The 26,629-nt window shown below is 39.9% G+C and overlaps 1 protein-coding gene across 5 annotated transcripts in view; it reads right to left on the reverse strand.

The window, feature by feature from the left end:
* Positions 1-8,354: 8,354 nt before the first annotated feature.
* The window catches only part of DOCK4 (dedicator of cytokinesis 4), a 221,532-nt gene continuing 203,257 nt past the window's right edge, over positions 8,355-26,629 (reverse strand). For 3 of the 5 annotated variants that reach the window (XM_014275933.3, XM_005481990.4, XM_074539898.1), the window contains 11 exons: positions 25,168-25,251; positions 23,307-23,426; positions 22,810-22,931; positions 22,434-22,554; positions 21,841-21,922; positions 21,513-21,622; positions 20,188-20,355; positions 17,991-18,063; positions 15,446-15,559; positions 14,478-14,539; positions 8,355-11,471 (listed from right to left, as the gene is read on the reverse strand). In XM_014275933.3, the coding sequence (XP_014131408.2) occupies positions 11,046-11,471; positions 14,478-14,539; positions 15,446-15,559; positions 17,991-18,063; positions 20,188-20,355; positions 21,513-21,622; positions 21,841-21,922; positions 22,434-22,554; positions 22,810-22,931; positions 23,307-23,426; positions 25,168-25,251 (1,482 nt within the window). In that variant the 3' untranslated portion in view covers positions 8,355-11,045. The remainder of the gene's footprint in view (positions 11,472-14,477; positions 14,540-15,445; positions 15,560-17,990; positions 18,064-20,187; positions 20,356-21,512; positions 21,623-21,840; positions 21,923-22,433; positions 22,555-22,809; positions 22,932-23,306; positions 23,427-25,167; positions 25,252-26,629) is intronic. The other 2 variants (XM_014275935.3, XM_014275934.3) reach the window with 1 other exon arrangement.

A 26,629-nucleotide genomic window follows, 5' to 3' on the forward strand; every position in this document is an offset into this window, starting at 1 on the left:
ACCCCAAGTATTTACCCGATCATATACACTTTTTTCATACACTTGTTAGATACATTAATCTTGCAGGAAGGAGCTTAAATAAAATTACGTTGGTTGTAATCTGTCTAAAGCAAAAATATTTTAGTCTTGAAGTTTAAATACTTTTGCTACCATTCTATGAAGAATTCCAACTATACACAGAACTTAGGGGGTATCCCAATTGCATAACGCGTAAGCCTACCCCAAACCCCTCTTATTAATAAATCACTATCTTTAAATCAGTCTTTAGTCTGAAGAGATAAACCAAAGCAAAAGGTGAGAACATAAGATCTGGAAAACATAACTTCAAATTTATTTTTGATTAAATAATTTTATAAGGTCATTAAATTCATCATCATCTATTCTTTGACACATCCTCTTAATACCTTCATTATCTACCACCAGTCTTCTATTTATTCTGAACATATTTAGAATAAAATTAGAAAAGAGTTCCTTTACAATTCATTTGTGCAAAACATATCCCTTTTGAAGAACTCAACATCTTTTTGACCTGAATATTACCTGCAATATTTTTATTTGGGTGCTGAGAATTCATACAGTAGTGTACTCAATAACCTGTTTGCCCAAGAGCAGCCTCTGCTGTGGAGTCAATATTTCAAATATGTTGTTTATTCACCTATTTTCTGACTCTACTATGCCATGATTTCCAGCTGGAAATATGCTTAAGGGTAGGAGCCTGCCCTTTTCCTTGCACTGTGATGTCCTGAAGCATCATTTAATAGGCATGTAGGGAAATGCAGGCAAAGCAGGTGAGGCAGAGTGCTCAGTCTTCCCCTGCCTGCTGTTTGACCTCATCAATACAGGCAGAAAGTACAAGACATGTACAGAACACCCAAGAAGGAGCCACAGCAGTTTGTCTGCTCCAGATAAAAATAAAAACAACCGCAGCAATACCCTTTGTGAAGTGCTATTGACTGATTTGGAGCCAGGCTGAGGATTCAGCAGCGAGATTAAAAAACTGTCATTTTCTGCCATTGTTAAGTAAATTACTTTTAGTGCTGCTAAACACATTATACAAGGACAGCACGGTATGATGCTTTCTTGCCCATAAGATCCTGCCTGACTATAAACACACACATTTCAAGGCACTACTTCTAAACTGGCTCCTCAAAAGAAAGATGAGGAGGCAAGCAAAATGGACCTGCTGGGGAGTGCGGTGCCCAGAGGAAAGAACCTCTTTCTCTGAGGAAAGAACCCAGGGCGGTGAGGTGGGAGCTGCCCGAGAGAGCCGCACAAGCCGCGGGCCGCCTCCTTCCCGGGCACCCGCGCTTGGGCCGTGCCATGCCATGCCGTGCCAATGCCTGTTGCAGCATGTACCACAACATATATCGCAGCTGAGATGGCCACGATACACAGAATATCACCATACCGTATCAGGAAGCTGTAAGCATTCCCATACAGAACAACACCACACCACACCAGAAGGCTTCGAGCGTCTATTCTTTATTACTCTTCAGTCCAGCCTTTTATACCCTTCGTCTTACTTGCCTTACACCTGTGTGCCCTCTGTATCCTTTGGTGATTGGTCAGTGCATCTCGGCACTCCATGTCCCATTACCTTCAACGCTGTTCACCTGTCCTGCACAGCTGTAGCCCATTAGAGACAAGGCTTGGCTGCAGCCCCACTCCCAATCACCACAAACTGTGTGCCTACATGTGCCTGTGCTTGTGCCGTGTGTGGCGCTCCCGGTGCCTCCCCGCGCGTGCCGCCGGCCCTTGTGGCGCCGCAGGTCCTGTGGGTGCCCGGAGCGGGCGCTCAGAGCTGCCCAGCCCGCTGGGGAGCCGCAGCGCGTCCCACGCTGGCAGCACTGCCCGTCCCTGCCGCCCTCTGGGAGGATCCAGACCGCCGCCACTGCGCGGGGCGACCTTGTCTGCCGTGTGCCTAGCGCCTGTCCTCCATTGTTTCCCTTGCCCTAGTCCTGAGGCCCTGGTCCTCGCCCTCACGCTCATCCACCGCCGGGGCCCGGAGCCCGCCGGGTGCTTCGGCTGCTGCCCGCGCCCAGCAGGCCGTGTCGGGCACACGCTGCAGCCGGGAGCCGGCGGCAGCAGCCTTTCGGGGCAGCCCTGTACTGCCGCCACCGGCGCCTTCGGGGCAGCCCTGTGCTGCCGCCCCCGGCGCCTCGGAGCTCAGTGAGCCGGTCCAGGGCAGGCTGCACCGCCCGGCTGCCCGCGGGGAGCAGGCCTGGCTGAGGCCATGGTGCTGGCACTTGGAGAGACTGGGACAAAGCGGACGAGACGTGTTTTAAAGCATGTTCACACTGTACTGTGTGCTGCAGATTGACTGGTGGAACGGCAGAACAGAAAGTCCATTTTGGCATCTGGGACAGTAGCAGGTGCCAACAGTTCTGGTGGCATGGGGGGGGGTGGTGAGTGGGCTGGTTTTCCAAAGGGACAAGGCAGAGTAGCTGGGGAATTGCCCTGGAAGTCCAGCACAGCATCCTTGAAACAATCATCAAACTTCCAGTGGGCCCCACCCTGAGCCTCCCTTCAGGAGTGCTGCATGGATAGCTACATAAAAGGTTAAGTTATAGTTTGAAACTTGTCAACATAATGTCAACAATAAATTCATAATACGGTTTAAATGAAGTTTTTTCTCTAATTCAGGTAGATTCCTGTCTCTTGACTTTTTTTTTTTGGTTTTTTTTTTTGGTGTGTTTTTTTTTGTTTGGTTTTTTTTTGTTTTTTTTTTTTTTTTTTTTTTTTTTTTTAGAAACCAAGGTAGAAATCAGGAATAAACCTGTGGTTTACAGGGCAAATTTGTGTTAATATAGCTGCAATATTTATTCATTTATGTATAATCAGGGTTTCTAGAACAAAGTGTTACAGTCCTGTGTCTCACAACACACAGAGCTAGACTGAAACAGCAAACTCACCAGATGTTTTGTCAGCCCAGCCAGCCCAGCATACCTTCACAGAACAGCTTTCCATTTTGCCAGCAGCCACAGCTTTTGGTTCCTTTTGTCACCCAACCAAAGCAACTCACCTCAGCAATTATCATTTGCTGATTAGTTTCAGTTATGCAATCATAGCTGAGATTTTGGCAGCCTGTTCTGGTACAGATTTATTAACGATGATCAATTATGACCAGGTGAAATTCCTGACAGATTTTTTTTTTTTTGTTATTGTTGCTTGACAATATATGGGATGGGAAGTCTCCGATTAGATAAATGCAGTTAATGAGCTGACCCTGCTATCTGCTGTCATTTCTGCTGCTGCTTCCATGGTTTAGTGCCTGCTCAGTGTCTCCCAGGTCACTCCCTCTCCTTCAGCTCAGCATGGAATACAAATCTTTCTAATGAGCCCACACAGTGCTGAGGATTTGTCATTCATGCTGTGCCTGGTTTCATGTAGCACAACTGCTGAAAGCTTCACTTGCAAGATGGGCTGGTGTTATCTTCAGTAAAAATAGCACTGAACCAGAAAAGGCTCTCTGAGAGAATTTGCAAAATCTACCAAGTTTCCCAGTTATCAAGATAAATAAGTGTAGAGTTGGTGAGAATGACAAACAGCAATTTTGTCTTTCAATTTGACATTTTGATTGTTTCTTGTCGGATCTCAAGATCTCAGTCCTGAGATGCTGAGCCACCGAGACCCTGGGGGGGCTCGGGACTCCTGGAATGTTGCCAGAAGTGTCTGGTAGCTGGACTTTAACCCTACACAGGAGACGACAAGGATGAGGGCTTCACAGGGTGAATGGTGAAGGGATTAGTTAATTAGAGAGTGAGACACAAGGTTTAGGATTTATGTACAGGGGGGTTTAGAGGAGTAAGATGGAGGAATTGGGGTGTGTCCTGTCCTCCTTCTGTTCCTCTTCTCCTCCATCTTCTTTGGCCACGGTGGCACCTTTGGATTGGTTATTGCTGAGAGTACATCGAGTTATAAGAGTAGATGGTATTGGGGAAAAATGATAAATATTGTATACGTCACAATGGGTATAAAGATACGTGGCTGCCCGGGTGGGCAGAGACAGTGTGCCCATGGCTGACTGCTGAGCGGATCTTTGTTAGGCTGAAAGAACATCTTTTAGATAAACAATTAATAAACATAAAACCAGAAAGAAGAACTGAAGCCTCTTCTCGTCCTTCGACACGCGGGCTGCCCCAAGGCCACCCCCGGGCCTTCCAGGCCCCTCAAACAGCCGAGATAAACCGGACATTTGGCGTTCCCTGGGCGGACAGAGACCACCACAAAACCTTTCGGGGAGATAAACCGGCAGTTTCTGTGTACTTTACACAGCTGCAGCTGTTGCAGGTAAGACAATTGTGTGCCATACTGTGACAGCTAGTTATGATACTCATTGCACCACAGGTACATCACTGCTGCAGCAATATGGACACCAAAGAGAGGGCAGCATTCCATGGTGCCCATCCATGCCCATTCCTCACCATGCCTGAGGCACAAACAGAAGCACACTTTCCACAGCAAGATGGAACTCACCCATTTTTTGTCCTTGTGCATAGGTGTGAGGGGCCTACAGTGAACTGAGTTTTAGCCTTTGAAGGTATGAGTTAAAAAACTGCCTAGAGAATATAGATGTTCTTCTCTGAACATGGAACACAGAATGGCCTGGGTTGGAAGGGACTGTAATTGCCTTGTTTACAACCTCCCATGCTGTGGGCACGCATACCTTCCACTAGATCACATTTCTCTAAGCCCCATCCAGCCTGGCCTTGAACACTTCCAGGGATTGGGCATCCACAAATTCCCAGAGCATCCTGTTCCAGTGCCTCACCACCCTCACAGTAAAGAATTTCTTCCTGACATGTAATCTAAACCTACTCTTTTTCAGTTGGAAGCCATTGCCCCTTGTCCATGACCACCTCTGGTGGTACACTGACCAGTCTTGTCTTATTTCCGCTGTCCTACCCTGTCACAGGACTGAAGAAAAACAAAGAAAACCCTGAAAACCATTTTCTTTGAGTACAAGACAAATATCATAATTCAAATCTACACAAACTCCAGAGAAAACCATTTCCCAGCATTATCTCACACAGAGGGAAAAACCCAGTAAAGCATGTGGTGAAAATACAGTACTTCTCAAAATGTAGCAAAGATTCCAGAAGTCAAAATTGATCTTTATGGCCTGAAAACCAATTTTCTCTCTTTTTTTCTCCCTGCTTGCTCCCCTGTAGCCCCTGTCTGCATGTTCAAAGTAGTGGGTTATGACTTGCTTTGATTTTGCTTGCTTATCATCATGCAGCTCAGGTTTTACAGCTATAAAAAGTCCACTGAATTATAGCTTCAGGGGGATTGACAAGATGTGCTTTAGTTCTGAGACAGAGCTTGGAGGGGGAACTGTAGATGGAGGAAAACTCTCCTTGGCAACATAAAAAGCCTCTGTCCAGTGTGCACAGTCTTTTCTTGCTGAACTTAATGGCCTGAGAAGAGCACAGCACAGTAATATTTTGTTGCTTCAACTCCTAATACACTAGCTCAAAAAAAAAATTGAGTTTATTGATATGTTTTGTTCCTTGTAAAGTATTTTGTGCTCATGTTAGAAAGTTTTATTTTTTTCAGATGGAACCAAATTCATTAGGTTCCAGCTGCTTTCACCCAACTCCTCTTGGACACATGCCATTTCTAAAACCTGGGTATGAATCTTCAGATTAATTCTACTGGGTGTTGTATCATATCCTTGGATTTACCACAGCACTGTACTTACAAAGGTGAGCTGAATATCTCAAAAAGAAGCACAGAGATCAGGCTGTATCACACTCTGCTCCAGCACACCTGCAGCAAGACCTCCTCTCACAATACAAGGCAAAAAGAGAGTAGCATGGGGGTTCAGATGGACAGCTGCCTCTCCAGGGCACATTCAGAGTAAGGGCAAATCATTGCACACATTGCATCCTTTGAATGAAATGTGGACCAAAGACCCAGAGGAATGCTCTCTCAAATCAACTTAGGCTTAAAGTGTAGATTCAGCATTTCTTCCCTGCCCCTACCCATGCTCAGCAATCCTAAAATAAAACTTACACCCTCCCCCCACCCTGTCTGTCTACTTGGCATTACTTTCTCCATTAAAAGAACGAAGGCAAAGGATTCCCTTTTATAGGACATCCTAGGGCTGAGCCTCCCCCTTTAGCAGAGCCTGCCAGACATTGCCTACATCCCACCTCCTGATTTTAGTAAATTAGTTTAGTCCTTGTCCTTGAGCTATTGCTCTGTCTGTGAACACAAACTCCTACAGGAATAGCTTTATGGGTAAACTTCCCCCTCAGCTTTTGTTCCCAAAGCCCTTGCTTATAAGTTCCCCTTGGGAATAGTTGCTGTGCTGCATCCCATTCAGGCTGTGCTTTTGAAATATTCCCCACAGGAAAGTCAGAAGTAGCTCCTTGCTGATGGTCTTTCTTTTGAAAAGCAGAAGGAAACACTTCAAGGGAAGTCAGTGAGGTCAACAAAAACCAGCAGGAATAGTAGTGTCTCACAAATAAGCAAGAATGCAATGCAGAGAGTTCTTCTGCAGAATTTTCCAGAAGTAAAATAAATTGGAATACAGAAGTGGATGTAGTTCCCATAGCAAATCAATAATGTGACACATTTAAATATTTAACCAAAATTTCAGCAGCTTATGAGCTATCAAAGAAGCTATTTACTATGAAATTTTGACATTAATTTGCTCGCTAAAATACTGAGATGTTAATTGCAAAATGTACTGCATCAGTTACGCACCATGAGATAAGAAAGTAACTGTTTGGCAGAGAAATATTTGAATATTTTGTAGGTCTTTGCTATTTAGAAACTCTGCCTTTGCAACTCATGACAGTCAGTCTTCTCTATCCTCTGGTTAGCCACAGCAAAAGAGAAAAACCCCCACTGCAAGACCTTTATAAAATATAAACACCCTCTGTTTTGTCAGGATTTCCAACTTCCCTTCCTCTTCCTTGAGCTCAACCAGTAGTTAAGCCGGTATAGCATCACACTACAAAATAGCCTAAAGAAATGTATTCGATGCTTCAGTTTCAGGTAACATTTCAGTTTCTCCCACCACGTCTCCTGTTTTAGCTGAGCCAAAACACACTTGGATAGTTGTCAGGCCATCAAAGGTTTTGCCTAAGTTTTATTTGCACCTTTCCCCCCAACAATCCTCCTGGCATGAATATCAGTAAACTAAAGAGATCTGAACTGTGTCCATAACACAAGTTCTAACCTAGGTAAGTTTGCCCAGCTCTGCCTGGAAGGCTGTATCCCCACTGAAGTCTGACAGCCCTCAGCCTGTCAAAATAGACACATCAAGCTCCTTACTGAGCAATCACTTAAAAAAAAAAATAATGTTATTTCTTCAGCAGTCTTATTTTACCATCCAGAAAGAGTCCCTAACCTGGTGCTTATTGCACACATGAGGTATGCAGCTCTAAACCTTTGCTATTCCCGAGATTTGAATAGTTTAGCTATTTAATTGTTAATGTTATCCAAACTAATCATTCTAGTTTCTTCTATGAAGTATATGTCAAAGGCTGAATTAACATGTCAGAGAGAAGGTAAAGACAAATTAATATGAAAAGGGCTTTCTCCCACAATAATCTAGTTCAAGGTGAGAATCTCAAGGGATCCAGTGGCAACCATCCTTCCACAATATCCCACCAGATAGGACTTTGCTCTTTGGCCAGCATATGTCAGGGCTCTGTGTGAATCATCAGAAATTCCAGCAACCAGCAGAGTTCTGGAGCTGAATCTGTCAGCACCTGGGTTTACTGAGACAATGCTGCTACATGCCTCACTGACCACAGTTATGTTCAAAACAAGAAGCTTTTCATCATTTATACCTCAGGCACTGACTCCTGCCAATTGGTATGTTTTTGCTCTGTCACTGTTCTTTTTGCAGGTGCTGTTGGACAATCAATGAACAGGAAGGATGGTCAGGCAAGTGGGCAAGGTGCTACTTTCATATAGAAGATTTTCACTACACCCTGTTCCACGTGAGCAGGGCCATAACTGCACTGCCCTGAAACCTTTACTAAGAGGGGTAATTTCAGCTTTTGTGCTTCTTTCAGGGCACATCAATTTGCCTGGGACATCATAACTGAGTTCACTCACACCACAGAGCTATTATGCCATCATGAGAACCAGTCTGAACTGCATAATTTCAAAGCCAGCCAGCCGAGTCAGAGGATGTTTCTCTGGCATCTCACAGACTCCAACATCTCAAATATGGTATCTGAATACAAGATTATGTCACCTATTACAGACACATTGGCTAACGTTCAAGCTGTTGAGAAGTAAGAGCAACTTGTTCCCATTGGTCTTCCTGTATGAGCTTCTGAATTACTCACCATCATCCGGAAAGTGGTAAAATTATATTTATGACTACTATGTAAAATTCAAACAAGACCTTTATTTACATTAGGGTTTCAAGCAGTGGGTGTTGCAACATACATAACAAAATTTCATACTACATTTTTTATAGGTAATCAGGTTGAAAAACTGATCTACAGAATCAATTTGTCAAAACTAGCTAAGCAGAAAATGTGTTAACTCGGCTTAAGAGTACTTTGTCAATTTTACATAATTTTCTATCGTTCAGAGTATTTCTGATGTCCTGGCTATAAAAACAGAATGCTCATGCAGGTTAATTTACACTGAACTCTCTAGTAAATTTTACGTTCTTTGCTTGTTCAGAAGAGCATATCAATACTCTCCCCACCTTGTCTCACAAAGCAAGTATGAGTCCAAATAGGGAGAAAACTCAGGAGATTTTTTAACAAAAAAAAAAAGCCCACCAAAAAAAACAAAACAAAGAAAAAGATTTAGCAAGACAAGGAGTCAGAACTTTCATTCTGTGACTAAGTGAATTAGAATCTTTCATTCTGTAGAAAAAAAGTTGTACTGTAAAGATTAAGCAAGTTCTTTTATTTCATACTAGCATTACGTAGCAACCAATATGAGTGTCTAGGTAAACAGAGACTTTGTGAAATGTATTGCTGCAAAGCTGACCAGTAATGCACACAAATGATAAAGTCATCAACTCTGCTTATTGCCAGAAATAATAAAAAAGGCTTCAGGAGCAAATAACACTGATTCATACTGTACTGTGCTCAAGCACTAGTAAACAAAATCTATTAAATTACATGGGTGGAAAAAAAATCTAGAGCAGCTTTGTTATCTTAGTTGTGACACCTTATTTAAATTTCAGGCATTACTTCTTTATATCAGCATAAATATGTAGCCTTCTACAGGTTTTATGATGTGGTTACAGACATAAAAATGTTATAGTAGAAAGCAAGAGCTAGTTCAAGGAATTCCAGACTTTGAAATCAGCAAGATACAAAGCTAAAATTCATATGTTCCTTTTCAAGTTATGAATACTTTCACTAAAACATAAATATTTTAACATATATTATTTTTTCTGACATTCAAAATTGTAAAGTCAATATGGCAGAATTATTGTTAAAAGCACATATTTACAAATATTCTTTTTTCCATACATAAAGTATTTGGCATAATTATAACAATCTTACTGCATACACAACTGTTTGCTTCTTTTTCACATAATGGTACACTCCTTATTAAAATTTACCAATTATGTACAAAAATACTTGAACATTTATTATAGAAAACTTCTATAACTACTGTCAACAGCTTGTAACTGCTGAAGGTTTAATTGAGAGAATATAAAAAAGTGGTCACTTTCTTCCAGTTAAACTATCAACAAATCAAACACAGCTAAGATCAACATGAGCTTCCCAACAAAAGAGGGAGAATATTTTTAACAATATGATTTAAAATGCAGTTCACACATCTGTTCCCAAACACATTTAAACAGTCAATAAAAGAAAGAGGATACAAAACATACATACAGAAGGTGCTTTTTTTTTCTTTTCCCTCCACATTCCTATGTCTTGGCATTAGCTTTCCAGAGCTCTTCAGATGCCAGTCACTAAAATACAACCTAAGGCCAAACACTATTTTCAACAATAAAGATGATGGTGATGAACTCGAGCTAAAAAGCAAATCAAAAGCTTGGCTCCAATGGCTCATACACATCCAAGGAACTGTTCAGAATTTTTGCTAGATTTTTACAAAATTATTAATGACCTTTGCAATTAGCTTTTGAAATATATGGATTGTAAACCAGCCATTTGTATTTTTAAAAATTGGCTCATTTAGTGAATTGCCTTGATAATAGTACTGACTCTTGTACACAAGTTAAAGGAACAATTGAGTTGTACCTATTTCATACACAGATTGTACTTTAGGGTGAACTTTCAAGAACAGCAGAGAGCATTCACTAGAAAACTCCTAGCTTTAAAAAAAACCCCTAAAACTAAAACAACAATAACAAAAAATACATTAAGTGGAAGAATAAAAGTAAATTGCACCTCAAAAAGAAAAGGGATGTGTCAGGTACATACATGAATGGCACAAAACTTTTTCAGGATTCACCAGAATGATGCTATATGCTGAATGAGATACAGGTATTTTTCCATCTTAAAAGTAACATAAGCCAAGTGTGTGTTTCAAAAATTCCAAACCACATTCTTACAACAGTCCTCTGCTGTATAACTTGCATTTTATCTCAGTTTTGCCACATACATTTGAAATGACCAACCTGTTCATCAGGTAAGAGAAACAACTTTCAGCCTACTTGCAGAAACATCCTAGTCTACAGACTACTTCATTAGAAAGCGTGCATTTATCTCTAGTAGTAAAGATCCAGTCAGTATATTCTGCATTTTGTAAGAAGCATTCAGCTAACTCCAATGAGAGTTGTAGGGTTTTAGATTTTTCAAATAAAAATAAAGTACAAATAAAAGCATTTATCAGTATTCACCACCATGAAATTAAAAAAAAATCCTCTCATTCATGCTTCCTGTAGTATCTGGCAACCTAAATTAGTAATTTCATTTCAAATGTGCAACATAATATTAATAAGCATTCTGAAATTACTCAAAAGAAAAGGTGGACAAAATATTAAAGTGCCTAACTAAATGACTTTTACCATTTTTAAAAAATATTATTTCTTAAACAGTAACGAATGTGTAGCAATTAAATATAAAAGTGGCTTCTCATAGCTGAGAGACTTTGCGGGGCAGAGGCCTGGGCCGGGGAACCTGCTCAGTCCTCCTGCTGCTGTTTTCCAGGTTGTTTGGCCGAACCAGCTGTGGCTTGGGCGGCAGTGCCGGGGGTTCTGCGGCGGGCGGGATGGAGAGGCTGTGAGGTAGAGGAACGGGGCGCTTCAAAGTCCGCTCATACACGCTGTAAGGTGGTGGGGTTTTGCTTTCTTTTCTCACAGGTTCCTCAGAAATGCTGTAGCTTGGGACAGTCACTGCTGGTTCGCTGCCTTGGCTTTCAAAGCCTGATGTTTCTGATGTGCTACATCGGCTGAGTGAAGAGATGCCGCTGCTGTAACTCCCTGACAGCGCTGGGGAGTTGGATATGAGCCCCGAGGAATGATACTCCACTGGAGACGGTGTGAATGATTGCACAGACCCCTGCTCAAAAGAAAGGGCAGAAGAAGAATTTACCTGGCACCCAGGAGGGAGAGTGTTTCTCTGCTCAGACTGAAAATATACACAAACACATTGCACATAACTCTGAGCTTTGATAAACAGAAATGGTTGTGCCCCTGTTTAATCAAGACCTGGTAAGAAACTGATAAAAAGCTCATTTCAGTAGTGCCTGGTACACCTTAGATAGTGGACATGCCAGCAATTCTTATAAGTGGAAATAAAAGTGCTTTTAAATGTTATCTTACTATCATAATACCTTGGAAAAATCTGGAAGTCTTTAGAATACAGCCTTAGTTTTCCCAGCTGGAAGTGGAATGCATCACTGGGCACAGGGCATACCTGGGGATATCCTGCCCCCTAACGCCAAAGCTCAGCCACTGCACCTACTGCATGCTCTCATATCCCAAATTCAGTTTCCAAAGCTTTTCCTCAAAAGTGCATTGCCATGCAGTGAAAAGTGCACTTACAACATGGCATCGTTTCTGAGGGTACCGTAAAACCAGTGTTGGGGGAGTAGCACAAAGCAGGTATCAAGGTAAGAGCCACTGCTGGGTGCCAGCCCCCTTCTCTGCTGTTCCTGCTCCCATCTGGGGCAGCAGCAGAATGGCAGGAGATGACAGCATCACCACCCTTCCTCTCCCCCATCTCCCAGGTGTTCCTTAGACATACAAACACGACACACCACATGTGCCTCAGGGAACAGGGCCATATGGAGGGCACAGGTGGCCAGAGGCTGCACCAGCAGCCTCACAGGTCAGTGAGGGAAGGTGAGGGACCAGGAGCTGAGGGCCCAAGCAGCAACAACAGTGCTGATGACAAATAAAAGGCATGGACAATAAAGGCCTACCTAAAACCACTGAGCAGTTCAGTCCGCTGAAGCAACTTCAACTGAAAACTGTCAAAGGTTAGCTCATGCTTTCCAAGTTAAAATTTTTTACAACATATTTAATTATGACTGGAGTAATCTGAGACAATCCCAACTTATTGGCCTCAAGCCTCAGGCTAAAAAAGGGATGGAGAAATCAAAATAAAGACAAATTTCTCACTCCCGTTCTTGTTAGACTGGTTGATGCTCAGTTGCTCAGCTTGAGGTGAGAGTGGGAGCCATGCAACAAGGTATGGGAGTGGAGGAGGAGACGGGCAGGGGTGTACAGAGCTGGCTGCACTGACTTTATGCTGTTGAGATAATTTTAGCTATCCATCTAGGACTGGATCCACACAGCACTGAAATCAATGGAGAAAAAAAACTTCATTTATATCAGTGGGTTTTGTTCTATGATGGTTTTCTCTGGTAGCTCACTGTTAGAAGAAATGCTAAAATCTGAGCCCTGTGTATGACTGGAAAAGCAAAGCAAGTTTTATTTAAAATTCAACACCTGGTGAAGACATTTCAGAATTTCTCTGGAGCCTGTTTAACTACTCGTTTCATGTTCCATTCCTCTGTATGTGAGGAAGCTCCAACTGTACTCCTACTTCCACAAACACCCACCGTCAAGGCTTTCAAATAAATCATGTATTTGGCTCCAGTTCCAAGAACACTGGACACTTGAAGTAAGTGATCATATAGAAGATTTAGGACTTTTGCTTTTGTCATTCACAACAATGGCAAATATGTAAAGCCTGCATGGGTAACCACTTAGTTCTGGTAAGGCAGCATAGACTACTTTTACCAGTAGCAAGTAACAGTCTAGACACTAAAACAGTCTCAAAGTGAGATCCAGCAGTTCTCAGAAGTATTTTGGGCCAGCATTGCTCTTCCAAGCAGCAAACCAGACCTTGTAAAATGCTTAAATTCTGTCCAGACCTATAGAAGAAGAATGTTAGGACAAGCTTCAAACATCCCTAAGAATCATCAGTGGTCATGCCAGTATGCATCCGTTAAGGATGAAAAGGAAGGGTCACTCCTCTTTGGACAAGATCTGAATGTTCTAAAGAGCTTCCTAGGAAGCAATTAGGGCAAAACCTGGGATTGGTGCTCACTTCAGCAGAATGGTAGTAGGAATATGGGGCACTCTGATGGTCAGCAGAATTGCTTTGTTATGAATTTGGACCACTGTGCAGACACAAGTTGTAATGTTACAGGCTTATGGGAAGGCAATCAGGACAATGAGTGTAGACTTGTAATTAGGGACCTCAAGGGGAAAGGAGATACTTTGGGGTGCTGGTCTCCTCCTCAGGCAGTGTGTATCTCTGCAGTATTAGTTAGGCACTGGGTTGCTGAGGAGTTACTTTGACAGGGCTGCTTCCCTCTCTCCTTCCATCTGAGTGCTTGAAACACCAGTCATGCTCCTTTCTATCGGCTCTCCTTCCATGTTGTTGACTCTTATATTTCTACTTGCAAAATCATCTCTGCTTCAATGGGGTGGCAGAAGCTATCCCAAGCCCAATGACATGCACTCTGCCAGCACCAGGGTTTGTCTGGAATAAGCAGGCTGCATGTTTGTGTGCTCCAATGCTGTAGAAAAGACAGATTTCCCAGTCAAGTTTTCCAGAAAAAAGCAGGTACCAGTATGTGGGTACCACCACATGCAAACATCTTGAAATAGAAATGAAATCTGCTCAGTTTAGCCTGGACCTTAAATTACTTTGGATGTTTAACTACCAGAGAGGAACCAGTGCTAATTCACAGCCTATGCTTAATGTGTCCTACTGGCAGATGTCAAACTACTTGCATCTTCTTACAACCGCCCTGGACCATCCTGTAGAGGAAAATTGGTATTAAAATGATTGAAGCAGGAAATACTCCCTAATGAGCCTCTAATCTTACAGCTCTGAATGCTGGAGGAATAAAACCAATGGATTGCACAACAGGTTTTCCTGGCACCTCCCCATCTTCCATGCTGGAGACAGAATACTGGTTTTTGTACAGTATTTGGTAAGAAAAAGAAAACAATATAATCCCAAATACTGCACATTAAATATACACCATCTACCCCACCACACATGAGATCTGTCTCACAAAGGCAATTCACTGCAATAAGACAGTACCTTCATTGGTGATCTTCCAGCAGGAGAAGGGGAAACAGAGGCTATGTGTCTTGCTGGTGATGCTGTAAAGGCAGAAAGATTTCAGTGTACTTGTGGCATTACAATTTTCACTAAGAAATCTTTTTAAGTGGATAGTTGATAATTTGATATATAAACATAACCTAGTTCTCTCGGTCGATGGCTGTAAATAGTTTTAGAGATTTTGTTTATTTTGATTTTTTCTCTGGGTTATCTTGCAGTGCAACCAAGTACAAAAAATTTCTGCATCTGCCTTTTCTGACAAATTTTATATCACTTTAAATTGATTTATAATCTACTAAATTATAACAAGTTAAAAAATGAGTCAGTATAACAACTTTTCCCTTTTTGTTCTTAAGAAATATATTATGTACTTGTAAGTCAAATAGGGAAAATAGAAAATACATAATATACTTATATCAAACATTTACCTCCAAATATACTAGAAACATGACTGGACAAACTCAGAGGCTTAAGTATAATACAAAAAATGTTTACTCGCTCCTTTTAAAATAATTATATTTATAGTATCACTTGAGCAGCCTTTCCTTTAAAAGGAAATTAATCTTTTGAAAGCCAAAATGATTATAGTTACTGATGTATTTTCATAAATGCTGTGCATTTTCTGGCCAGTAAGATTCCTTGTGGTTAATGATCATTTCTGATTGCTAACCTCCAATTATCATAAAATCAAAAGACTAAATTTGATCATCCTTCCTCATACTAACATGAACTGTCTGAAACTGCTCATTCATTAGTGAAGGGGCAGAGTATTGGAAACTGCAGAGAACATTAATGAAATGAAAATACCCACAGAGGCAGTTCTACAGCCTTTCATGTAAGAAATCAAATAATAAGTTAACCTGCCCAAGAAGTTAAACATCAAACAGAGTGGAAAGAATCTAAGCCCTCAAGTACTGGAGCTTTACCTGAGATGTCCATGAACTCACCAGTCTGTGCAGGTCTTGGTGGTACAGGAGGAGATATAAGCTTTCCACTTTCTGATGTGTTTCTGGCTTCCTTCCCACTGTCCAGGCTCCAGCTGCTGGGGGTGGTGTTCACAGCTGGAAGAGAATGAACAATCAAACAAAAAATGTCATAGGCATCAACACTTCCAGTTCTCTGACTTGCTTTTATCCATGACTGTAAAAACAGTCAGAATGCAAGCGCCTAACAACATCTGCGCTTACAAAGCTCTTAAAGAGCAGCCATCAATGTCATGGATGCCTGATGGATGCACCTGGCCCTCAGGCCAGTTTGTGACCAGCAGTGGCAGCCATCAACAGCAGCAGCAGCTGAGATTGCACTCTGTGCGCTGCAAATCCAGCCACAAAGGGAGATAAGCTTGAAGCCTTTTAATATAATCAGTTTATCTTTGCACCAGACTCCTATTTAGAGGTTTCCAGGCAGGAGGGAATAGACTATTCATAAACTGTTCCCATTAACTCATTTTATATACAGAAGGGACTAGAGAAAGAAACTCTCCAAATTCATATCGACCTCCTTCATAAAGCTGTCTGTGCTAACGTTCCTCTGTTACCTGAATAGACTACCAATCCAGAATTGAGAGAAGATGGAAAGAAGGGTGCAAAATATAGGGAGTAAAAACTGGAAGAAATTAAAAGTGTCTGACAGCAAAAAATATCAAAAAAAGAAATTATTATGGACTGAGAAAATTTCTGTACACTTTGTATCTGTGGTCAAGGATCTCTGCTTGATTATGTAAATTGACTACCACCTTGACATGCATAAAAGTGGCTGTTTTCTTTGTCTGTTACCCTGATCAAATTCTATGATTGTAACTGAATGATCCCATAAGGTCTGGAACATCTTCCTTGATAGAACTGGGTTATCTCATGTCATCAAGATGCCACCAATATTGGAAAGAAGTCAGACAGAAGGAGAGGGCATTAAACATGGGCAGAATAAAAGCTAATTTGAAAAATACAACTCTCATTACACTTCTTAAAAACAAAAAAAGGAGTTGAAAATAACCACTTCAAACCTTCCATTCATTTCCCAAATACTCCACCAAAAAAACCCCCACCTCAAAAGCCTCAGACCTCTTGCTTTGCCATGACACTTTCCTTCTTGTTTACTTATTTCAATTGTGAGTAGAGAATCACATGCAAGGACCCTGTGTTTATTTACAAAGATGAAACGAAAAAGCAAAGTATTGCTGCTAACTGATGGCATCAATTATCACTATTGTAGCAACTCTGAGAGCTCTCAGACTGCAACCCCACTACACATCGGACTTAATACAATAAGTACAGTAAAAATAACCCTAATCTCATATCTGAAACAATATTGTTACAGTATAATTACACTTTAGTTGACCCTGTGACCAATGAACAGAATAATCTATTTTCCAGAGGATCATTTTGCTTTGTTATTGCCAAAATATGCAACACACTATTTGCTTTTCAATGCAAGCTGTCACCCAGCATGGCTTTGCCCTCATCCTAAAAATCACCTGGCACCAGACCTAGGTACTTCAAATGCCTGAATCTCTTGATGAGCCAATTTTTTTTTTTCTTTTAAGTCATCCAAGCAGTCTATTTTTTTGGACTGCTAAAGCCTTCAGGAGAGAATACTTCATTTTAACAATTCTGTGATGTACTTGGCTGCATGGGCCAGTACATAGAAAAGTTTTGCTATTTCCATGTTAAATTATTTCATATGTTTTTCAGCCCTGTGAAAAAATTCCACCTGTGTTTTCATAAAAATGTAAACTCAAAATAAAACCCAGCTTTTATTAAAGAAAATCTGATTCCTGGTCAGTACTTATTACAGTATATTATTAAAAGTTACTTTCTATACATTTATTTTACTATATCCTTTATTCAGCATACCACAAAGGTACCAATATGAAATGATGGAGCATATTGATGTGAGGCACAAAATGAAGTCATGACAAAAAATTACTATGCTAGCAATATTTGATTTCCCCATGTTCAAAATTATAAGAGGCAATCTTTTTTCTATGGAAATACATATATTTCCCATTTACGCTAATTAAAAACAAAACCCCATAATGCAAGAAACAGCAAATTGGTGTTTTCAATCCAAGTGTAATCAGAAGCACACTGTGTTATATTTGATAAACGGGACTTGCAGGTACCAAACTTCAGGATTCTGTCCATCTCTTTACCTTCCCTTTGCTCCATTCTCCAGATCTGGCTTTTCCCCACATATGTCTCTCTTGAGAAGCAGAAAGAACAGGTCTCACAGGCAGCCTGATGAAACCTGCTGCTCCATCACTCCCTCCTGCAAACTTCTGGGCCTAATTTGAGTGCAAAATACAGTCCTCCCCTCTTTGGCAAAGTGTTTTGACACTTAGATCTATTAGCATAATTTATTTATTTCCTTAGAATGTTTTGACACTTGGAGATGACAGTATGCACTCAAAAGAACAGGCACTCTACAGGAACATGATGGAGTAATTAAGTTTTCATTCTTCAAACACTGGCATGTTGTAGCACGTCTGCTTACCTTTGTCAGAGCCAGGCAGATTGGAATCACTTCGTGGCAAAGCACCATCTCCAATATGATTAAAGAGCATTCTCTGTAAATTGAGAACAGCATGGTTTACACATAGCTCCTGCTGTATTTCAGTAGCCTTTCAGAAAACAAATATATTTTTTTATTATCCCCTCTCATGCCCAGGTCTGCTTAGGAGGCAGAGTGATAAACATCACATAAGAACATAAACAGTTTAATTAAAGTATGTGTATACAGATAGGGAGTAGAGTAGTTTTCTGAAGATTGCACACACAGAAATTGGAGGGAGGATTATTATGTACTGAGTTCTGACAGTTTCCAGCACCTTAAAAAACATAAAAAAGCTAATTCCTAAAGAGATATCTTAATAGATTAATTAAAATAATTGCAATAAATTCATTACAGAATTAGGATCTGAACAAGATAATATTCAAGGTATGGCTGTTACCTAAGAAAAGCATTATGTATTGTTTTCCAACCCTGACTTTTTTTTGGTAGCAATCTTCTTACTTCTCTTGTGGATAAGAGCTGACCCATAAAGCATGTTTGTCTTTAATTTTCTTAATATCCATTTTGTTTACAAATCACAGTAAATGTCTGGAAAAAAAATTCTACCATTGATTTAATTTGGAGCATTCAAATAATCCATGGGTCACTAGTTTGTCTTGAAAACATATATAAACAGCATACAGTTAATCCTACAAGTAATTCAGACATACTTTCCAGAGGAAATGGCATCAGATAAACATGCGGGGTTTTTCTCACTTTTTTTTTTCTTTAAAAGCAAGATCAGATGATCAGTGAAATCCAAATAAAATCCTATTCTTGTGTCTCTTTCCAGCGTTCACAGAGCACTGTGCCAAGTTGGTGAGGCACTATGCTGGGGTTCCACAAGATGGCAAACCCAGCTGCAAAGCAATCATCATTGATCTAATATGTTGCAGCTTTGTGTCACAAAGTGAGGAACAAAGACTCAATTCAACTTCACTTTAAACATCTCAGAGACAGAATGCTTTTGGTACACTTTGAGCTACAGTAGGTGTGCTGTATATCATATGAGAATCATTTTGGTCAGGCAATATCTGTTTTCCTGGAGTTACCATTAAACTGTGGTGTTAAACCCACATATGTACTCTGATGTGACAGAGAGTGTGACCATATGTTCCTGCCTGGTCTGGATTGAGTGTCCACTGCCTAGTGAGCCTGCAGTGCACGAGGATGTGATGGACAAGTGTTGAAGTCCATTTTCTGCTGCAAGAGTAAAGAGCAATGGCTGAAAAAGCAACTGAAATTGGAGGAGATAAAGAGACAAAAGCTGAATGAAATACAAAGAAACAAAGACGTACTAAAAAGAATGAGATAAAAAAACCATATGGAAGAACAAGAGCAATCACAGGATGTTTAATGACACACAAATAAAAACCCCAAAAATGTGAAATTCAAAAAGCTTCAATAGGAAGAATAATAGTGCAAAAAACTAAGAAGGCTTGTTGACCAGTCAATGACAGCAGCCATTCCTCTTCAGAGTATGGGAAGAGCTGGAGAGACACTGTACAACCATTCAGCCAGAGATCACAAAGCAAGCACAAATGGATGTTGACTGAAAACAGCTGTACATAACCTTGAGCATCAATTTCAATGAGGAAGCAGATGAAGTACTGCTGTGGTCTTGTTCTGTGAAATCCATCAAACTTCCTTAAATAAGAGAGCTATGGCTTGAAAGACTTGAAGTTCAGGACTTTGCCCATGAATCTCACCTCTCCTGGCTGAAACACCAATGTGAAAATTGCTTTCATCAAGATGTATGTAACAAAGTAATTCATAAATGGGTGGTCCTTTCCTCTCAGTGTGAAGCTCCAACCAACGCTGTTGAAGTGGTGTTAGAATGAAAGGAGGAAGGACAAGGAACAGTTTGAGCAGCTAAATTTAAATGAGAGTTGCAGATAGATATCTTCTTACAATTGTCCTGCGGAATTCTTTTCCCCTTCTTTATCAGAAGGCAGAGAATCAGGATTTTGTTTCTGATCACAGTCCATTTTTACTGCTGAGGCAACAGCAGAGAAAGAAATTTCACCTTTCCCTGGAAAGATATATCCTTATTTACAGTTATAAGGGCAGAAAGAAACCGTCAGACTTTCTCATATTTGAAATATACTTCACTGTATGAGGAAGGAGATTTTCTACTTACCCTCTCATGGGACACTGAGGGTAGAGACAGATTGGGAGACTTTCCTGCTGGGCGAGTCTCAGAGAGAGCGGAGACTGGGCCTACGAGCTCCTCAGCCTCCCTTATGCAATCTCGGATAGAGTGGGGGACAGAAGTCGCATTCCACTTGGCAAAGCAAGAGTTTGTAGTCTGGGAGCAAAAACGGGACAATTTTTCTTTGCGGCAAACTGTAAAACCGCTTTATCTAAAGAGCATCTCCTGATCTTTCCTGTCTGTTGTTTTGGCTCCACTACCACTGATGAAGTGCCCAGTAGATCTATCTGCTCTAAGTAGCTCCTGAGAAGTGTCCTTCAGTCTGGCTAAGCCTCAGTATTACTTCTTAAGCCCTCAAGTAATAGCATGAGGACTTAAACAGAAAAGAGATTAAAAAGTAAATCAAGAGCCAATTCAATAACCAAAGAAACAAGGGGCAAGAAAAGAGCTAGTTAGAAACCAATAAATAATTTCGAAAATAAAGAATCCTGGAGCTGGTTTTTGTCAGTGGTAAAACTTCTGAAAGACATGAGAGTGTTGAAAGGACAGCTTTTAACACTGTATGTGTGTTCTCATCTTTTTCAGCTTCAGCAAGAGGTGCATTGTGTGATGGCAGGGATTAAAACAGCAGCTGCGTTAAAGAAAAACACTTTGGGAAGTCAGGTCCATTAAGAGAAAAGATGAAATAAGGACTCAGTATTGGTCAGCTTACCAAGTTCATGTTGAATTTCAGAATACTCAAAAACCACACATTTCATACATACAGACCTGTCTAACAGTATTTTAAGGCAAGAACACAATACATTGTTTTCTCTGGTGTAACAAAATATCTGTAATTTTTTTCTGAAACTACATTGGAAAATAGGAATTGCCACATGGAATGGGTTATTATCTCACAGTGGCTACGATTAGATTTCTCAGAAGGAAAGAAAGGGGACCTCAACAAGGACAATTGACATGATAAGAGCCTTTCATTCTTTGTCTTCTTCCCTAGATTGAACAAATGCTTGTTGTTCCAACAAGCAGGCTGTGTCATCTGGTAAGTCTCTGCATCTCTCTCTCACTTCAGTAAGTAAATGTAAAGAAACAGACCTACACCTAAAGAAATCAAGCAGAAATATGACCAAGCACTATATACTGTATTCACATCTCTTACATCTAAAATATTTTATTTATTTGCTTATAAAGCTATTAAAAAAATCCCTTGAGAAGTTACAACAGTGAACAGGCACCAAATCTGCTCGAAGTTCAGCATGCACCTTTATTGTCTTCCTAGCTATTTGTGCCCCAAGGATTCCCAACAAACTTCTTACCTGAGAAGTTTCCAAAGGAGTCGGGTAGATGGCACTGCAGGGCCTCTCTCTGGGAGACAGGCAAGAGTTTTCTCGGGAATGCTTATGTTTGTCAGACAGCAGAGGAGAAGCTAGAATATAAATGTGTCTAGTGATTAAATTCATGCAGTGAAACTCAAGACATTTCAATTCTATGCTTATGACAAAAAACCCCTCTGTCTCTAATAATTCAGATTCCCCAAGTAATTGGCTAAATACCATGTCTGACCAGCAACATCATGCAGAAATTCAGCTGTGTAACATATCAAGAGTCATTTAATACAGTTTACCACAGCAGAGAAGCACTGACCTCTGGCACTGGATGGAGCAGAACTGGTCACATTAGGTGAAGCAGAATGAGTAGAACTCAGGCTTGAGGTAGATGGACTAGGCTGTGCATAGAAGAGATGATGTTGTTACCAGATCACTTTTACAGGTTTGGAAAACAAAATTTATAGCATACTTTTCACTAGAACAAAAACCTTAAACTTCTTATCAGTAATTCAAAATAGCAAATCAGTATAAAAACCCTTAATCTAACTACACAAAGATGCAACCAAATACTGAATAAGTAAAAATGTAATTAATACAGTAAAATAATTACATCACAATGTAACAGCTGTACAGAAAAGTCTATGCACTGTCAGATCACTGTGTATCATAGTCCATTGCTACTTACTACATTTGTAAAAAAACTAATGCTCTAATTTAAACAAGAGAAAACAGTTACATAAAAAAATATTTCTAAGCGAATGAGTTTAACACCTCTCTTAAAGATTGGTTTTTAAAAGAAACATCAGCAATAGTTATGAGATTTCAGAATGAAATAATAGAAGAATTAATTTAGTAAATAGCCTTGTGAGAAAGATTCTGTACAGTTTGAAGAATGACAATAAATTATACCTGCATGTTAAAAACTTCATCTGAGCTTTCTGACTGCCCAGTGATGTTGCTGACTTCAGCAGAAGCTTGGGATGACAGCGATGAGGAAGAATAGCGATTGACAGCTGGGTAACTCAGGGGGCTATTATAAGAATAGTGAAATATAAAATGGTTAACTCTAATTGTCAGTCATAATTTTTCATGTGATAACAGCACACGTTTATTAATCTTTAATTGGGGCTGGGAAGAGAAAGAAGGGGAGAGAATACATACACCAGCTATTCAAGGCTGAACACACTTCAGCAGAACCATACATGAAAGCATGCACATAACAGAAGTATTTATGGGTCATCTTCCATGGGTAGCAAAAATATGTGATTACTAATATTTAACTTGCCTGCGTCGTGGTATTACCCTGGCAGCATCAGGGCTCATAGAAACAGGTATGGAATTCCGGCATACACGAGGACTTCCATTTGGGAAATGAACAGGGCTAGCTTGTACACAGGCAGAAAAGTCCTGGTGAGTCATTAAAAGAAGATTAATTAAAATTAACATAATATCTTAAGCATTTCATAAAATAGAGATATGTAGATAACTACATATAAATGTAGTTACATGGTATTTTGGATCAGCTTCATCATTAATAAGAAAAATATTTTAACTTTTCACTGATGATAGTAAAACGTTACTATTAGTAAAACATGATTACTTTTCTCTGCATAGTATGGGAAGTTTGTTTCTCTTTGCTTTGTGGTACTGCAAAAAGGCTGCAAGCTGTAATGGGGACAAACAACCAAAAGATGTCACTGTTTGTTGCTTGAGAAAATATACCAGCCCCTAATGCAGCTGAACAGTCTTCTGGTCTATCCTTGCACCTGCTCATCTGAGTACCTGTATTCCCAAGCTTGACTTCATCACAAAGAACTGATCCACCAGCTTTTTGTGCAATGGCCTCATGTCCTGTGGCACCACCTTCTCGTGCACTGCCAAGCCAAATTCTAGAATCTGGGCCTGCAGAAAGGAAAAAAATATTTTTCATGCATTTTCTTTAAGCTCTCATCATCAATTAGGATACCAAAAAAAAAAACCAAAAAACCAAAAACCCAACACCTGTCTAAATCTCTGAAAGACCTGTACCCAAAAAGGGCTAGGACCAAAAGCATGCAAGAGGATTTACCACCTCTTCCTGTTCAACTTTCCAGAAGGTTTCACCTATGCAAATTCAACTGTAATATTAAAAAATATTTCAGATAATATAGTGAAAAATCTGATTTAATGGGAACTTTACAAAGGAGCAGTTCTAAACCCTAAATGAAAGCCATTTTCTACAAGAACAGTTGTAAAAAGCATGAAACAACAGCAATTTTCAAATCCTCTGTAATATATTGGCAATGAAGTCCATGGTCCCCTATCTTATTTCAACTTCCCAGAGACATCCCTAAGTGGTGGCCTGATGTATATCCTTGACACAAGGCTTCAGAATTACAGTGCTAAAACCTTCATCTCAGTCAAATTTGGTCACGTGCACTCAAAATATTGAACTGGTTACATGAGGAGCCAGAGAAACTCAGATTTAAAAACAAAATAGCTAGGGTGTGCTGTAATATCTTTGGATGAGAGCTCCTGGCTGATGTTTTCAGGCAGCCTGCGATCAGGCACGCAGCTGTACAGCATCCCTGACCTGGGGTCAGGACTGCAGCACATCCATCCACACACAGAGCCATGCCAGCCCTTCCAAATGCTCTGTGTTAAATCAGCTCTGGGAGCCAGAAAGGGTTGAGCTGCTGTTGCTTGGAACCCACATTTTTGTTACAGGAAGTTATTAACTCCAGTTTTATATTGTAAACATTAGTGAGATTAACCATAGCTTGAAAAAGTTAAGTAATAATGTCAATTACTACACATTGTCTCAGTGAAACTTAAGTGAGGTCATTGAATCTGTTCTGATTTATAATGTCTGAGAACCTGTCACTTGGCTGATCTGACCAAAAGATCCCACAATGCTGATGAAAAATGGAATTTCCATCCTGCCAAATTCTAAGCTGGCAATAAAATTTGAAACTTCAACATGCTGCATAGAACAAAAATAGATAAATGCCTGTTAAAAGAACTGAAGTATTAGTAAGATCTTTGATTTTAAAATATTCAGCATTTTCAAATGGAAAAACTTCATCTTTGAGGCTGGTAGGTGATTGGCTTATAAATGAATGGAGAAATAATGCAAAAAACATATAACACATAGAATACTCATATCCATAATTTGTGTTTATCTTACTGCCTACCCACTTTGCCAATTAGTACTACTTATCTTTCATTGCAATAAGATTCTGAATGCTTTTTTGCTCTTAAAGCAAACCTTGTAGTGAAAATACTTTCTGTAATATTGGTAAAATACAAATATATGCCAAAGCCATCAAATTTTTCAATGAAATAAGGTTTATTCTGTCGTAGTGATAAAATTTGTGCAAATATTTGTATATGAGCATGACAAGACAGGCCTCTCACTCAACCTTTATTTTACACAAACCAGTTTGAAATTTTTAAGTTGATAATGGAAAGGACTAGGGAAAATATATTCGCATGGCCCAGAAACCTGCTTGTATAGAAAGTTACTCTCTTCTTGGAATCTAACTCAGAAAACATTGAAGACAACAGGGCAATTATTAACCTCTGATATTTTTTATTTTATTTGGAGACATTTTTTGGTAGAACAGCTGAACAGGCCATCTTGTCAGTCTTTTCCCCACTTTACCTGCTCAAGTGTAAGTTCTCTTAAGCGTGTGATCTTCTCTCCATCTTCTGGATGGTTCAAGATGTATTCTTTGACAAAGAACGCCTAAGCGCAATAAAATTACAAAGTAAAACAAAGTGAGTAAAAACACACCACTTTTATTTCTTTTTTTTGGAAACAAGTTTCTAGATAACATTTTCAAATGTTTTCTAAGTTCCTTTGAACTGCAATAATTGATAATACATGTTAAATAAGGAATTAATCATATAGTCATTGGTGGAGACCATTGGCAAAAAAACGTAGCCACTAGTGAATGGATAGGTTCAACATTTGAAATATGAAGCTTCTTCCCCATCAGAAAAGAAAAAAAAAATACAGGAAATTATTTAAAGAGGAAAAAGAGGGAAGAAGGAAGACAGAATCAAGAAGGCAGCAGATAGTCAAAGGACACTTTTTAAAAGTTGGAAGTTGCCTTAAGGGAAGGAAGATAACGGTAAAGACATGGTCACCCTTTCCTCAAGACCAAATGCTCCAAGAGTGACTGAACTTTGAACTTCGTACAGGGCAGAAGGGAAAAGCAGGTGAAATGGAAAAGCATTTACAGAAAACAGGATAGCAAGAAAGGTAGAAGGTAAGAACTGGCAAAACAACAGACAGACATATAAAGACTGAAAAATGGACATGCAAAAAGAAGAATTAGAGGGAAATAGAAGAAAAAAACAGCCCCACAATTATTGCTAACAGTTTTGATGTTTACAAAATGAATTGCTGAAAAGTCCTATTTTAATACAGTGAGAGACAGAGGGCAGAAGGGAGTCGAAACACGAACACCGTCTAAGAGATCAAGAATTACAGCCAAGGACAATAATGAGGAGCAAGCTAGAACCTTTGATATGCTTGTGAGGAATGGAAGCTGTGCAGACACTGAGCTAGCTCTGACACTGCTAATTCAAACCAGACATAGTTCTGACATGACTGTATTTCTCCAGGGACTCCCTTCATCGTGCTTCACTATGCTAAACAGTTTTGTTGTTGTTTAAAGGCAGTTAGGAAATATAAAAAATGTTACTGTTTTGCTTCGGTCTCACAATTTTCATAACACTGCAGTTTTGATGACAGATTCTAATACTTTGCTGAATTCAATTTCTTGTAGTTTAATTAAGATGCAGTTTTACCAAATTTAACACTGTTGAGTGAACACTGAATCTCTCAGCCTTTGAGACAAGTGGACAGAATGCTATTCAAATTGTCATTTTCAAGGGAAAAACCAGCAGACCCAAGTATCTCATAAGACTATTTGGAGAAAGAAAAATCAAGTTGGGCTGCAAAAAACCACTAACTCTTTCTTTATACTGAAGTTTCATAATTCCACAGAATTTTGTATAAATAGAGCATCCCAAACATTTAAGGCTTTCCTAATGTGATTCTGAAATTATAATAATGAGGAACAACTGTTAGAAACAAATCCAGTGCTAGACATTTC

Source organism: Zonotrichia albicollis, chromosome 4 (genome assembly GCF_047830755.1).
Source record: "Zonotrichia albicollis isolate bZonAlb1 chromosome 4, bZonAlb1.hap1, whole genome shotgun sequence".
Classification (NCBI taxonomy): domain Eukaryota; kingdom Metazoa; phylum Chordata; class Aves; order Passeriformes; family Passerellidae; genus Zonotrichia; species Zonotrichia albicollis.